The sequence below is a fragment of the Hippichthys cyanospilos genome, chromosome 3 (genome assembly GCF_059441005.1).
Source record: "Hippichthys cyanospilos isolate Australia breed blue-spotted pipefish chromosome 3, RoL_Hcya_1.0, whole genome shotgun sequence".
NCBI lineage: Eukaryota > Metazoa > Chordata > Actinopteri > Syngnathiformes > Syngnathidae > Hippichthys > Hippichthys cyanospilos.
The window spans coordinates 27,686,950-27,702,438 of NC_142371.1; the positions used below are offsets into that span (position 1 = coordinate 27,686,950).

General features: G+C 38.1%; 1 protein-coding gene across 1 annotated transcript in view; it reads left to right on the forward strand.

Moving 5' to 3' along the window:
- The first annotated feature begins 1,089 nt into the window (after window positions 1-1,089).
- LOC148426652 (cyclic AMP-responsive element-binding protein 5-like) overlaps window positions 1,090-15,489 on the forward strand; it is a 49,133-nt gene continuing 34,733 nt past the window's right edge. The window contains exons 1-4 of the mRNA XM_088411561.1: window positions 1,090-1,382; window positions 1,622-1,715; window positions 4,014-4,135; window positions 7,534-7,685. Coding sequence (XP_088267687.1) covers window positions 1,329-1,382; window positions 1,622-1,715; window positions 4,014-4,135; window positions 7,534-7,685 — 422 coding nt within the window. The 5' untranslated portion in view covers window positions 1,090-1,328. The remainder of the gene's footprint in view (window positions 1,383-1,621; window positions 1,716-4,013; window positions 4,136-7,533; window positions 7,686-15,489) is intronic.

A 15,489-nucleotide genomic window follows, 5' to 3' on the forward strand; every position in this document is an offset into this window, starting at 1 on the left:
TTTTCAACTCCATATGTATTCCACCATTTGTTTATTTGATGAGGACTGACAACAATAACGAAATAATGTACCACATTGTACCGTGTGCTATTTTAGCTAGATTTGAAATACATACGGCAAGTAATACATGGACATCAATGCAATTACCCAAGCTTTTATTTTGAAATTCATCCACGAATGGTGTTTGCATTCTAATCAGCTTGACCCCTTTATCACAAATTGCCACCACATTCTATAGTTCCATTAACAAAACCATTAAATAAACCACTTGTCAGTTATGCTGTCATCGTATGACACAGCACAATGCGAACTGCTACCGTGGGGATGAGACATGTGGTGCATTCAAATGCAGCCAGATATTTCAAACTCAAACAGAAAAAGATCATTATAGCATTAAAATGATTAACTGTAATAATAATAATAATAATAATAATAATAATAATAATAATAATAATAATAATAATAATAATAATAATAATAATAAAAACAATGATGAAAACCCTTGCTTCAGCAAATGCATTAGTTTATTTAGTAAGTAAGTTAGCCTATTCACACTGCCAGACCAGGAAAAAATGTTTTTTTTTAATTTTTTTTTTTTTTACAATTACTTCCGTCAACGGGAGGGAATGTGTTTAAACCAATAAAATGATCTAATTTTGATAAGTGACTAAGATGAATGGTAGCTTGCTAATTGGTGACTGATCGTAGCAGCTAACTGGCATCAAGCCCTCATCTCAAACATCTGAAAACAAAAGTGCTTTTTTTTATGCTTTCTCATGCTGTCCTGCTCTGGCACACCTAACCTTTCTTTTTCTTACCGTCATAAAACCTGACAGAGTGAATTTGACAACGAAATGACTTCTTCATGATGAAACTTGAAGATATAATCCCCAAAACCGAAAATGAGATTCAAGCGTAACATTTGAGTGTCTTAGCCAATCTGTCTAGTTTTCCTCAAATTGAAAAATTACTGAAACAATTGAGGTTTTCTCCAATTTTCTCCTAGCCTTTCACCAGCAGATGTGGTCTGCCCTTTAAATTGTGTTCCAGCTTTGTTTGTCAGGTGTCCCAAGAGGAGATTTGCCTTAATCTATCGTTTTCAGCCCTCGAAAACCACAAGCCATTACTTTAATATAATTTAAAGTGAAACGTGAGCAGACGTCGTTTATGACTGAAATTACCTTGCAGCTGCTACAGGTGCAATATAATTTTATGCCGCACAATGAGTGTATTTTTCCCTGTTGGATGCTGCTGTGAATTCCTACGTCACTTACTTCCTCTCTTTATTTTCCCCTTTTGTCCTTTTTTTAGTTTTATGAGAAGTTGTGATGAACTCAGACCCGGAAAGGCCGTATGTTTGCAACGCTCCTGGCTGTTCTCAGGTAAGTGCTTTCGCAAACAAACACACTACACACTTTGTCCAAGTGTGTTCTCATGTGTAATATGAAGAGGATGCACAAGTTGCATGAGGAGGAGGTTTCTTCCTTATAAATTAAAAATAAACACAAGAACCACGGTGAAACAACCGGAGGACCTATTTGTGTATTAAAAATGTTTATACTTGTAACTATATTTGAATTTAATTCATCTTTGCATTTATACATCTTCTTCATCTATACAGCGATTCCCCACTGAAGACCATCTGATGATACATCGACACAAACATGAAATGACCCTTAAGTTTCCTTCCATAAAGAATGACAACTTGTTATCAGGTGAGTTAAGGCTTGCCAGCCGCTCGTAATCTTCACGATGTGTCTTGTTTACAGCCATGTGACGCACACGTGGCCGGTGGAAAAGACACCGGCATGTGACGATTCTGTTTATTGAATGGGTTTACACTGGGGCGAGTTGCATTTGGCTGTCACTAAGCTGCTAAAGAGGAATAAATATTTTTGACTTGCAAACCATTTGAATGTCAAGCAAGTGCTTCCGAATGTATGCATAAGTATGTTATGTGTACGTATTTTAATGCATTGAAATGCGTTTTCAAAAACATTCAAATGTATTTATAAATGCGTTCAAATGCACTTCCAAACATGTTTGAAAATACTTGTAGGGGTAATCCTATAAACATACTATTTTCCCATTATGTCAGAGAGTCAACACCCCATCATAATTTGAGAATTAATTTTGGTCATCTATTCATTTTATAGAGACCTAAAATTGTCCAAAACCCAGATTTTCAGGCTCTCGACTAGAAATAATCTCATTTTGCCAGACAGATTGTGATTGTGTTGAATTAAAATCAAACAGACATCTGTTTTGACTTTGGAAAACAATGAATAACATTTTTGCAGATTTGCTGACGTTATGGATCAAAACAGCAAACAAATCACAAAAAAGTTTTTTGAACTGTCAATTTGAAAACATGTCCAATTTTTCATAAAATGATTGAAATCAAAACATGTTTTTAGAAAATCTGGATAATTCACAAAACCATTGACGGATTGGTTGCTAAAATAATTGTTAGTTGTAGCCCCGATTGTTTTAATTAAAATAAAAGGCCTCATTTTAACTGTCATGAAAATGCCATTAATCAATCATTAAAAGACATTGAAAAATGTAAAAGTAGAATTTCATTTATGACTGTGAATAGCTTTACATCATAAAATAAACGAATATTCTTTAAAAAATAACATGGTTTGCCGACTGACACTTGCAACATTGTGCAATCACGATAGCAGAACCAACAAAACAGTCAGGCGATTTTATTTTTCTCTTTTGTTCCCAGAGTTTATTCAATAAAATTTTATGTTTTGATATCACTATGTCAAAAGGTTTTAGAGGCACCGTAAGTTTTGCTACTTTTGCACTTACAGTGTTCAGGACAGATGTCCTCGTCATTTATGTCCTGTAGCAAATTTGGACAACATGTCACTGTGAGTTTGATTTTGAATTGAATATCAACTGGAATAAAAAAGCCTAAAAAATATTTTTAATTGAACTTGCGTTAGGCTGTGGAAACCGCAAGATACACAAACAACTATTCACATTTAATATTATTGAAATAATGATGACTATTATTACATTGAGGACAAAGAATTGGTTGCATATGAACTTGATTAGTTCTTTTCCTAATTTTAACTTCATCTGTCAATCTACTGTGCAAAAACTCATTTGTATTACAGTCTGTCTGCCACATGTGTCATCTCTCAGCCCTAAATCCAGAGCCATCCTCCTGGACAGCAAGATCAGATTTGGGTTTTCTTATTCGTGTTACAACTCCAAGGCTAGCATTTCCATAAGATATGCTTCAAATGAAAGCAGCAGCAATTCTTTTGAGCATCTTCAAGCGTAGTCTTTAATTGTACAGGAAAAAGACGAGTTTTAAGGGATCTACTAATTTAGTGCTTGAAAATCATTTAGCCACTGCTATTGGTATTATAAAGACCCACCCCCCCCCCCCCCCCCCCCCTCCCCACCCCTCCAAAAATCATATGTGTTGAACAAAAAAAAAATGATTTAGGGATCATAGGTCAGCGTGCAACTCAGAGTGAAACAAGCCTTGGTCAACTGAAAGTAGATAAACAGACTCTGAGCTCTGCTTTTAGCCTTTGAAACAACCCTGATCCGAAAATCACCCTCGACTGTCTGAAACCCGATCCGCGCGCACCCCCCACAAAGCCAAGTTGAATACCACAGCTTTTGAGTGCCCTCAACAAATGAGACCCCCCCGCACGGCGGGTGTGATCTGTACTTTATCAGCTGCGCTGGTGCTGTCAGTAGAAATGTCTCTTCTGCCCCATCGAATTGAAAAGTTGTCATGTTTTCCCAAACATAATAGCAACCACATTATAGTAATGCGCCTTTTGCTTTTCCAGCAGTTAACGTGAGGAACGTCACCCCATAGCCTATGTAAATAGTGAACTATTTTCTCAAATTAAATGTGAAAGAAAAGCATCCATGCAATAAATGATCACAGAACTCCCAGAAATAATAAACCGCGTCCAATACATAGAGAAATGAGAAATAAGTGATACAAGTGCTTGTATTTGCTGCTTGATCCACAGACCAGACTCCAACGCCAACACGCTTCCTGAAGAACTGCGAGGAGGTGGGACTGTTTAGCGAGCTCGACTGCTCCATCGAGCAGGAGTTTTGCAAGGCTCAGGAAGAAGAGGACTCGAAACAGGTACTGTGGGAATAGAAGCCTCGGGTTAAAACAGGTGAACCTGAAGCCACATGCTCTCTGACAGGGGTCAGGTCAGGTGCTGATGACTTCCTATCGGGTGCAGTCATCAATCATATCACTTTTCAACCGCAAGCTTGTTTCGCAGTAGTAGTTTGGAATAATGCAGTGGATCCTGAAGTTTTTGACAGTTCAGTCTTTCCACGTCTTTCCAAGTTTCAGTACCATACATTGGCAACACTAAAAAGTACATATATGCTGCTGTAGAAATATATATATATATATATATATATATATATATATATATATATATATATATATATATATATATATATATATATATATATATATATATATATATATATATATATATATATATATATATATATATAGACAGGGCTACGCATATGCTGTCAGAGTGAGGTGTTGTTGAGCAGAAATGAACCAAAAAGTGAAAAATTTTGAGCATGTTTTTCTGTGAGAAAACTATAAGAAAAAACTAAGAAACAGCATTGGTATTTTTTTAAGGAAAAGAACCAACAAAGGTATTTCAACAGTCCTGAAAAAAATCACGTTTTTTCTTTGATGATTTTACATGAATTCCAAGTTTTTACTCAAACAAATTGTTATACATGTCATATGCAGTTAATCACAATTAGCAATGGAGAATTTTGCAAATAATTAGTTACATATTTGAATAGGTTGACAGCACTAATATATGAACACACTTCTATAATTATTCACAGCCCATGACTCAAAATTTAGCTCGGGCGCTTCCTGATTCTACTTATAATCATTGAAATGTTTCTACAGCTGTATTGGAGACAATCTGTGGTAAATTCACTTGATTGGAGATGCTTTGGAAAGGCACACACCTGTCTATACAGTGCATAATATCCAACAGTCAGAGGACCAGTCAAGTATCAAGTCGAAACAATTGTCCTTCCAGGTCTTGCGGAGTGTATGAACACATTTATGCTGCTTTAAAAAATTCCCATGACACGCTGACCAATCACCTCCATCAAGTGAATGTCCAAACTGGGATTTAAATCTCTGAGTCACTTTGATTTAGGAGAAAATGGACTCTGTCATCATGACTCAAATAACACAAATTCAAAGTAAATGTATTCAACAATTGTTAAAAATCATGACTCTCCATATGTTTGTTTGTCAGACCGGTGCAATATTAGTTGGCTTCTTCCTCGCTCATTAAGAATGACAAACTAGTCAGGAGGGAAGGATTCTAACCATTCACAGGGGTTACGGTTCATTCGTTAATCAAACATTGATACGGGAAAATATCTCAATCCAAATTTTGTTGAATTGCATCTGAATCAAACTCATTTTGTGACCACATTATACTAATGATTTCCCCCTGAGGGACAGTGAACTTATATCTCTGTGATAAACAGGATCATTTTCTGTGATGAACTAATTAAAGTACTATGTGAAAACGAAGCTTTTCTTGTTGCCCCAACATATAGTATGCAATCCAAACGCTGCGTCCAAAAGACACCTTGTCGGATAAAATTCAGTTGTGTAGTGGATTCAACTTCCTGGCCCAGTCTGAGACCCCTCATTGTTCAGGTTGACAATGACGAAACTGGCTAGCAGGTGGAGATTTGACATTCGCCGCAGGTGAGGAGATGAAAGATTGCGTTCTCCACCTGTAACTTCAAATAAAACTTCACTCATGTGAGGGAGTCCTAAATCGTCATTGATGCTGACAATACCCATGCAGACATGCAGTTATGTTTCAGGAGAGTCCTTTGTACATTTAAAAATAAACATATCGTCATACAGCACGCTTTGTAGATTTGGCAGATGGAGACGATGCATCGCTACTTGTCAAATCAGCAACAGACAGACTTCTTATCTAATCTGCCTGTCTGGAAAAATGTGTGCTGCAAGTTGTACCTAAGGATCTTGTCCAAGTGTTTTGACTCTGGAGCTTGTCTGTTCCCGGGTCAACAACGTCTAGCCTCCCACTTCTGTATGCTTTATGAAGGGAGGTTGTGCTGAATCAACAGGGGGCAAAATTTACGCAAACGAAAAAAATGATAGCATTGAAAGAATGTGCCGTTTAGTGGAAAAAGTCTACTTGTACCATACTGAGAGACAGTAAATGAAAATACAATTCAAATATGATTTAATGTCATATCCTATGAGGTATCTTTAGATACAAGTCTAAATGTTTTTTCTTTTTTTAAGGACTCCGATACTTTTCTATGGGTTGATAATATAGTATTTCAACGTTTGCCTCATTAAGTTCCAAAATGGCCATAACAATATGCCATGATAATTTTGGTTTCTAGCATTTTAGCTATGTTTAGACAACCGAAAAAGATCGCTTCTCTCCAGCTGCGCCGTTCGCACCTGCATTTCACATGCAGTCTTTAAAGACACAAAATCAACTCCATTCGTTTCAGGTTTGATCAGTCGAACTAAATGAATTGCATTAACTCTTGGCACGAGGCAAAAAATGAACCAGGCTGCAATTTAGTGTGTTTCTTCATAGCTTTTAACATATTTCCTGGAATAAAATCATTGCTAGAATAAAATCAGCAAAAAAAATATTTAGTGTCAAAGACTGTTGTAATCACTTTTGTTGATTCCTTAATATGATCCTTTCCCTGTACAATACAACTGATGAACAAAACTGCCAAATCTGACTCATCATTACAGGACATTTTTTTAGTTCTGCCAATCAACAACACACTCCAACAGCGTTTGCCAGGCTTTGCTGTAAGATCCTATGCCGAAGATATACAACTAATACCTGTACTGTGTTTGAAACTTTCTTTGCAAAATGTGCAGTCTGTCTGTGCTGGTGACTCTCCTCTTTATTTTGTTGTGTGTGTATATGTTTATATATATAGATTTTTGTGACTAAAATGCATTAATGATTTAATGTTGGTTGTTGGTCAAGGTTGTATACGTAATATCTGGGTTAAGCCTGAAATACTTGAACTCTTTCAGTGCCATGGATGAGAATTTCCGTTCTGTAAATACTTATGTTTTGTGGCAGTGACAAAAATTCTTAACTTTTTTTTTTTAAATGAATGGATAGATGGCACTTGTGGCCAGCTCTCTTCATAATATTATGCCAATCCAACACTGTAATGTAGTTATATACATACACAAACTGTTGTTTCGCCAACAAAAACACATTTTCACTGTTTTTGTTCATGTATTATGGAAGGGAATGGCTGTTGAGATGATGTCACTAAAAAAATAATTGAGTGCGGCTGGCACTCTAAGGGTCGCCTTTTCAGATAACGCTTGACACTGAAAGAGTTAAGTACTCTAATGCACATGGATTCAATAAAAAAAACAGATTTAGGCTGCCCATCCCTGTCAAAGCATTGTGCTCATTTTCCCTTTTGTATCGGACATTTCAGAACATCTCTCTGCACGGCCAGGGGGGGCAACACCAGCAGGCCCACTCCAGAATGGGCAACCACGACACCAGCATAGTGATCCAGCAAGCTCTACCCTCTCCTCAGTCCAGCTCTGTCATCACTCAGGCACCCTCCACCAACAGACAGATTGGGTGAGTCGGACACCATGTAATCAACCTCACATTTAATTAGGAACCAGAGAATGTACCAAACAGTATGTGACTGAATGACTTAGAAGCGTTGCCCACCAGGTGAAATATACACACAATGCAACAATTGGCAGGTATCCCTTCGCATCAAGAATAGCGACAGGCTCGACTTGTCTTCTTTGTGTTGGTGCCGATTGTCATTCTCACTGGTCTCTGAGGTCATGTCAGTGTTTTGTTACTTATCGAGAAGTGTAGGGGGTAGCTGTACATGTTTTGCGCTTCATTCGACATTGTCCCTAAGCGGAATATGTCAAAGATGAGGTCATCGTTGAGGTCCTTAGTAGTGTCTGCTTTAACATTGGTTTAGCATTTCATCTTTTAAAATTTGCTCTTTTCAACCGCGGGGGAATGACAGCCATAGCCGTGTGTTTTTCGGTGGGTTTTGCGCCACCGTGCCACGGGTGTGAAATGACACCAGAAACCTGGAGTATGGAATGAAATACAGTAAAACCTCCAGGGCGGAACGCATTCCATTCCTGGAAGCTGGTTTACTTCCAATTGGGTGCTTATCTCACTTCATATTGTCACACGTGTGTGAAAAGAATTTAGCAACAGAATTTTAAATTTGATAACAAGTGATGCTCTTTCATAAAACCCAATCGATAATGTTGGTCTATGCCTCTTATCACACCTACACCTATCAATTATTTTTGGTTTTCGGATTTCCCACGGAAAATTTTAATCAAATATTGAGTATCTTTTTGAGTGTTTTTTTTTTTTCTTTGTGAAAACCCTTGTCAGCACAGAAGAGCGTATAATGAATTTCCACTTGATTATAATTGACAATCATTTATTCATTTTTGATGATTAGCAGTACACTACTTTTTTTTCCGTAGAAACATTAGATTTGACATAAATTGTATCCTCACAATTTTTGGAGCAATGAATGAGCAATGAATTGGAGCATGGTTTGTTAAAATGTGATCAGTAGGAACTATCACGCCAGCCTATATTGAGCACTGGAGCACTGTTAGATAGCGGATAATTTACGTACGCTAAATGCAGCTATGATTGATCCAAGCCACTTGTAAACACTGACAACAGATACAATGTCGGCGTAATTAAGTCATGTGTTGACACCCTGGATTGAACGTGATTCCAGCTGACATTTTTTCAAAGTTGATCTTTGACGCCTGGTGCCATCTGTGGCACTGAATGACTTCAAGTTTTTTTTGCAAAAGAGTAGTCGGCAATACATTTTTATTCTTCGATACATGCTATTGATACAAGCAGATTAAGATAAATACTCAACGTATTCTCTGCCAGCCCAATAAAAATGGATCTTTGATGTTAATAGCTGTCAATGGCAGTGAATGAGCGAATTAGCTTTTTTTTGCATCATGAAAAAAAAAAACCATCATATATATTAGTTTTTTTGCCTGCCTAACAGAGAAATGAGCCCCATAGTGAAGTGAGCGCTGTTCAGTTTAAGCACGACCAAATATGGTCCCTTGTCTGATAAAAGGATAAAGCACCGTATGTGGTGACAGTGAAGACTTTCAGCTGCCTGAGATTTGACATGTATGAACTTAACAGCTTTGTCTTGCGGAGGTTGCGGAACTCTTTATCTTACTTACGATTACACTGACTGGCTGCCATAACTGCTTACCTTCTACCAGTCTACCCCAACCACCTTCAGACTTGTGCCAGCTCCGCGTTACCTTAAACCGGGTCTGCGGGAAGCTAGACATCGAGATGTCTCAGTGTTGGGCCCATGCTGTGCCGAGGTTATCCTGTGTAGATTTCCAGCTCGAGAAGCTAGTGAATATTGGATGGGAGGCCCATGGCTATAAGCCTGAGTGACACCCCGTCAGGCTTTTTGTCAAGGACAAGGATGGAATTTCATCCGCTTTGGAGGTGCAGCGGCAATCACAGCCAGTAACCTAGACTTTGCGGGAACTGCTTCACCTGAGTTTACCTGTCGTTAACAACTCCTCACCTTAGCGAAGAACGGTCAGCTCTTCGCTGGTTTATGATCACACTTGCTTTCTGCGGAGATACTTTCTGCTTGCCTTCATTTATATTTTATCATCACCAATATATTCTCTGAACACATTCTTCATCTTTTTGTGTCTAGTGTAATCTATGTGACACTTGGTCATTTCTTGTTGTTGTTACTGTTGGAAGTCACACTAATTGAAATATAATTACTCGCCTATTGGAACCACCTCACACTGGTGAGGGAAAAGTGGACCAAAAAAAAAATCATCTATATGGAGATTTTATTTTCAATTTTCCAAAATATATATTTTTTATTTACTCATTCAATGCAATTTGTGGCTAAAAATGTCAAAAACCCATTCATACTTGTCTGGCAGGGAATACATTATTATTGTTATTTTTAGACAGCTCCCACTTTTCATGGCAAATATTTATGTTGTTTATCCCCTCTTAATGAACAATTTGGGGAGTTAAAAAATACTTGTACAGTGTATACAGGACATTCCAAAAATCTTGGGCACATTTCAAGTCCTCATATCTACTGAAGTATAAATGGTAGTGAGATTAAATTGATACCATATTAAAGTTAAATTTATTTAGTATTTTGTGATGCTAATGATTTTTAAAAATTTTTTTTTTTTTTCATGTCCAGTAATGATGTTCACCTCAACAGTTTTGCTTGCTTTAAATTTTGGCTTGATTTTGACTCTTGGCTTGATGTGTGCTGTTTGACCAACGGTGCTCACATTGAACATCGTTGGCATTTTTTGACAGTTCATATAAAACTTGAGATTAAATCCTTTTAGAAGATGTCAGGTGCATTTTTATATCCTTAAATAGTTTTGAGATGGTCAATGTGAAAATGTGTCCAGCATGTGCTTAATTCTTGCATAATTCAAAAGTGGTGTAGTGTATAATGTATGTAGGACTGTGTTTTGTAAAATATGTCTATGGACTTACAACGGACCTTCTATATAGCCTGTTGTTTAAGCTTCAGTGGTGGCATCCCATCATAAGCCTATGATGTGTGTAGGGTTAACCCCTTAGGTCAGGGGTCACCAATACGGTGCTCGATACAGGTCCCCACCTGCCTCCCCCGAACCCAAAAGACCACATGAGTAGTCCATGAGGCCAGTTCTAAAAATAGCTATTGAAAATGAGGAATTGGGTTTTCCTTTGGCATGTCATAAAAGCGATTGTTTGAAATATTACCTTTTATGATATTTTCCTGAAGATTTGGCATGATATGCCTAATTCTTGACATAAGTGAAGATGAACTTTTAAAATGAGAATCCTGCTATAAAGATGCTGTTTCCGAAAAGGTGTTTATTCCAAATATTTTGTTGAAAATCTTATTTTGACCCAGATGGCCATAAGTATTGGCAATGACTGGATTTTCACCATCTACTCACTGTGTGATGAGTTTGTATTTCATCCTCCGAGGCTCATTTACTGCAAGGAGTTGCATAACTGTACTTAAAATACCTTTACATACAATAACAGGTTTTCCTGGCATGGGCTTGATAGATTTTCAAGGAAAACGCTGAAGGCCCATAAACTTTTATTGTTTGTATATGAGCTCAGCAGAGGTTGTATTGCTAAAAGGCGGGGAGAAATGACCAAAGCACATCATTTTGCTTCTTTGAATTGTTCTTCAGCTTTGTCGAACACGCAGCGCGAGCATCCAATGAATTAGGATAACAAGTCATTTTCATTGCTCCACAATGTTTACTAAAGAGCTTTGAGGCTTGGAATCAATTAGGATTGGCTTTCCTCAAGTCCATTTACTTTCGAGTTGAGCCGGGCCTGCAGCTGTGAAACCTGAGGACGTCTTTCGCTCTCCCTCCTTTTTCCTCGCCTTTCTCTTTCCCCGTGTCCCTAAAAATGGTCTTCGGGGAGCGACGCTGACACAAACCAGTTTTAAAAACCAAGAATAAGAAAGAGCAGCCCTGAAAGCCACGGCTATCATTATCATACAAAGGAAAGGGGGCTCGCCGATTTAAATGCCTTTGAATTGTAAACATCTGGCACTGAGTTATGTCACAGTTAAATGTGTTGGACGTTACGAGTCAAGCATGAGATACAACATTCTGCGCGGACCTTTTTCACTCATAACGGGGGATGTGCTCAGAGATGGGTGTGGGCACGGGACATTTCGAATGACATGGTCCTGCTTCGGCTCCTGAGAGGGTTTCACTCCAGTTTTTTCCATTACGTAGCGTAATTAGCTTGAATGCAACGGAGTGAATTGAGTGGCCATTTGTTGTATTTGTGAGAAGATGTCCTTTCTGTACGGTTGATGTCATACAAATGTGTTGTTTTAGTCAAGGGTCAACAGTTGACGAGAGTTTTTGTCATTTGTGTGGTTTTTGGACTAGAGCCTCCTTCAATTATAATCATAAAAATAATGATAATCACTAAAGCAGATTTATTATCATTTAATACATTGATCATTCAGAATTTGATGAACTTTGTGGGATTCTTTTTGATTAGTCATGTCTTGAAGCAATTAAAGGGGAAGTCGAGTATTTTTGTTTCCGTAGAGGAATGTGTTTTACATTTACGCCAATCTGATGGGTTTGATCGTGATTGGTCATTTTATGCAAAATTGGTGATCGGCTGTAATGTCAATATTTTCCAAGGAATCAACAGTGTCAATAATCCGTTCTGCAAATCATAAACTGAATGAATTTTTTATTATGCACTAAACGCATTATGGCATTTATTTGCGCTTGTGTTCCTCATATAGTTATATAATGAGTGCTGTACTATCAATTTCTTATTAGCATTATTACTTGGTGCTCTAAAGTAATGTAAATACATTACAGTAATGTACCATAAATTGTTGCATCCATTATTTCTGTCTCTAACCCTAATTTATGTCTGTCCAGTTTTTGAATGCCTGTTGATGTTTTTACCTCTGTATACCTCTGTTAGTTAAACCATGACAAAAATGCTGTATTTTATAACTAATCATATTTTGTGTATACAAACAGTATACAGGTATGGAGTTAGTAAACAATATTTAAATAGACATATTGCCCCTTCATGTGATCGGATCGGTTATTAAGTTCATTTTTTTTTTCAAACCCATTGATTGGCGATCCTGGTTGCAACCCAGAAATCCTGATTGTGTAAAGTCTTGAAATCTGATTAATGTTACATTTGTGGAGTATGAGTTAAGCATCTCAGAGGGTAGCCATTAGCTAGTCTGTATGTCACAAAGAAAAAAAATCTCCCAAATTGTATGATTACTAAGATTCAGTTTAGGGATGCTTAAGCAGCCCCCCAAAATTGGGTAGAAACACCCATGCACCTCAGCAAGTGAGGGTCACATCACCAAACCCAGAAACACATGAGCCCTCATGGTCGTTCAGAACCTTCTGGGTGTCAATTTTACATCCAAAACTATTTTTAAAAAGTAACAATTGGTCATTTAAGTCATGTGCCTGTTCCTAATTAACAATCTTTTGACAAAATGTTTTCTGGGTTTGGTCATGTGATGCTGTCTGTCATCTTAAAGGGGAAATAACACACACACTTCCAGTGGGCAGTGAGCCCTACAAAAAAAACAAAAAATATTTTTCCTGACCTTTGACTACATTAAAACACTTTAAAAAAAAAAAAAAAAAAAAACTTCTCCACATAAGTAGATACTGTATGAATTATTCTTGGATAGTGATTTAGTGGACAGGCTTTGGTCAAGTGACATCTGCAAACTAAGCTGTGATTGGTTGTTACCAAAACATGTGATGCCATTTTCAGTTGACAGCAAGTAGGGAAATAGAGTTTTGAAAGGTATTAATTTTAATTATGTCTAACCCTAAGAAAAATAGTTTAGTTATCAAATAAAGTACTGTATGAAAATGTGGACTTTTTACCACTGAAAATGGCTAAACACAGTTTAGCATCCCTTTCAAACTGACACAGGAAGTCTTTTTGTTTCCATGTTGCATTAAACGCACATTATTTTTCACACTTTAAAGCCACCGGTTATTTGCCGTCCTTGTCTTTGCTGATAGAGGAAATCGAAGTTAGTCCTAATTCAACACGTGTAAAGTTATATATTTGCAGTGGCTTTGTGGGTTTATGTTATTTAGCACTGGGTCTGGGATTAAATCTAAGATACTGATAATTATTTTGTTTCAAATGGTCATTTTTACGTTTACACATTTGCTTTGATTTTTCTAAACAATGGAAGTCAGTGTGTGCAGCTTTATAAGAGTACCGCCGTAGTATGGTTTTAATTGTGAGGCCTGAATGCAGTGCACATTAAATATACATTTTCCCATGCCTCCAATAAAAAAGCGCGCCCACAGAAAGGCATCTGGCCTTGTTTGAGTTTCTTAAATACAGCTCAACTCCATTTGGCGTTTTAATATTTCACTATGCTTCTATTGTCTATACCTGACATGTTAGTGACAGAGTTGATAGCTTCTCCACCAGACAGCACTCAAGGCTTTTTGTGTTCTCTAGATAAACTTTAACCTCACAGAGTTGACAATTTAAACAAAACATATTTTATGAGTGTTTATGATTTGTTTAGGGAGATAAGAGGAGAGGTCTTTTCCTGAGTGCAGGAGAGCAAGACCTCTACAAAATGCCTGAGGTGTCCTCATGTCCCGACTTGACAAGCACACTTCTCCACATGAGCAGAAGTCAACCACGCACTGCATTTATGTACTGATGATGCATGGCTTTGGAATAAGCATCATTTGAAAGAGCCAGCAAAGCAATGGTGTGCTGTTGATTAGCAACTGAAAAGAGAGAAAAAGCAAGCGGCGAGAACATCCGATGTACATCTGAGCTGAATTAAGATGAGCTCATTGTGTACTGCAGTGCGTTTAATAGCGCGTTTGTAGAGGAACGCCCAGTCTCTGTTCCATCTCATTCCAGCGGGGCTGTGTCATCCTTGCCCCAGGGCCACCACACATGCAGCCTCCTGCACAAGCAGCTCACACTCCAGGACGTGCCTCGCAGGGATCACTGCACGGGGAAGTGTGGAAAAGGGGGATCAGAGGTAGACAGAGGGGAGGAAGAAAGGGATCAGAGATGGATGGAGGAGAGGAAGAGGGGGCAGGAGGTGCACGGAGGAGAGGAAATGAAGGATTCAGACAGGAGAGGCATCAGATGGCTTGAGCGGGATCAGAGATTTGTTTGCACAAGGAAAGGAAAAGATAGATCATGTTGAAATTGTACAGTGGGCAAAAGTGATTAGAGGAATCAAAGATCTGGGACAATGTCGTCAGATGGGCCTAAAGGAAAGTGATGATGTAAAACTGAGACAATAGGTTTTGGAGGTAAAAGCTGGGAGTGTAATTACTCGAAGAGAGGTACCAGACATCAAGCGGTGCGGTTATATTTAGTTTGCCATGGGATGTTTTCCAACAGCGCGCCCTCATCGGGCTTGCATTTGCGATTGAAGGCAACTAGCCATAACCGTCAGCTAAGTAAATAGTGACAAAATGGATCTTTTGTAGGGATGGGTCAAGGTATTGCGTGACAAGATCTCTTGAGATTATAGCGCCACGAGATTTCTCGTTCTTGCCCGGCACAAGATCCATTTGGTTTTGTCTGTTGTTTTTTAAATGGGCTACACAGGAGAATGCACTGCATGGTAGTAAAAGACACCACCAAACGTTGTTAGAGCTTCGAAATAAACCTTACCACACCAAATAATATAATGCCTTCTTAGGATTTCAGGTTATTGTTGTTCCTTGAAACATGTTGCGACAATGGCCGACTTGACTCTTCTTACTGCACAAACTGTTTCTTCCAGAGCAAAAGGATCCTAAGTTGTGACTAC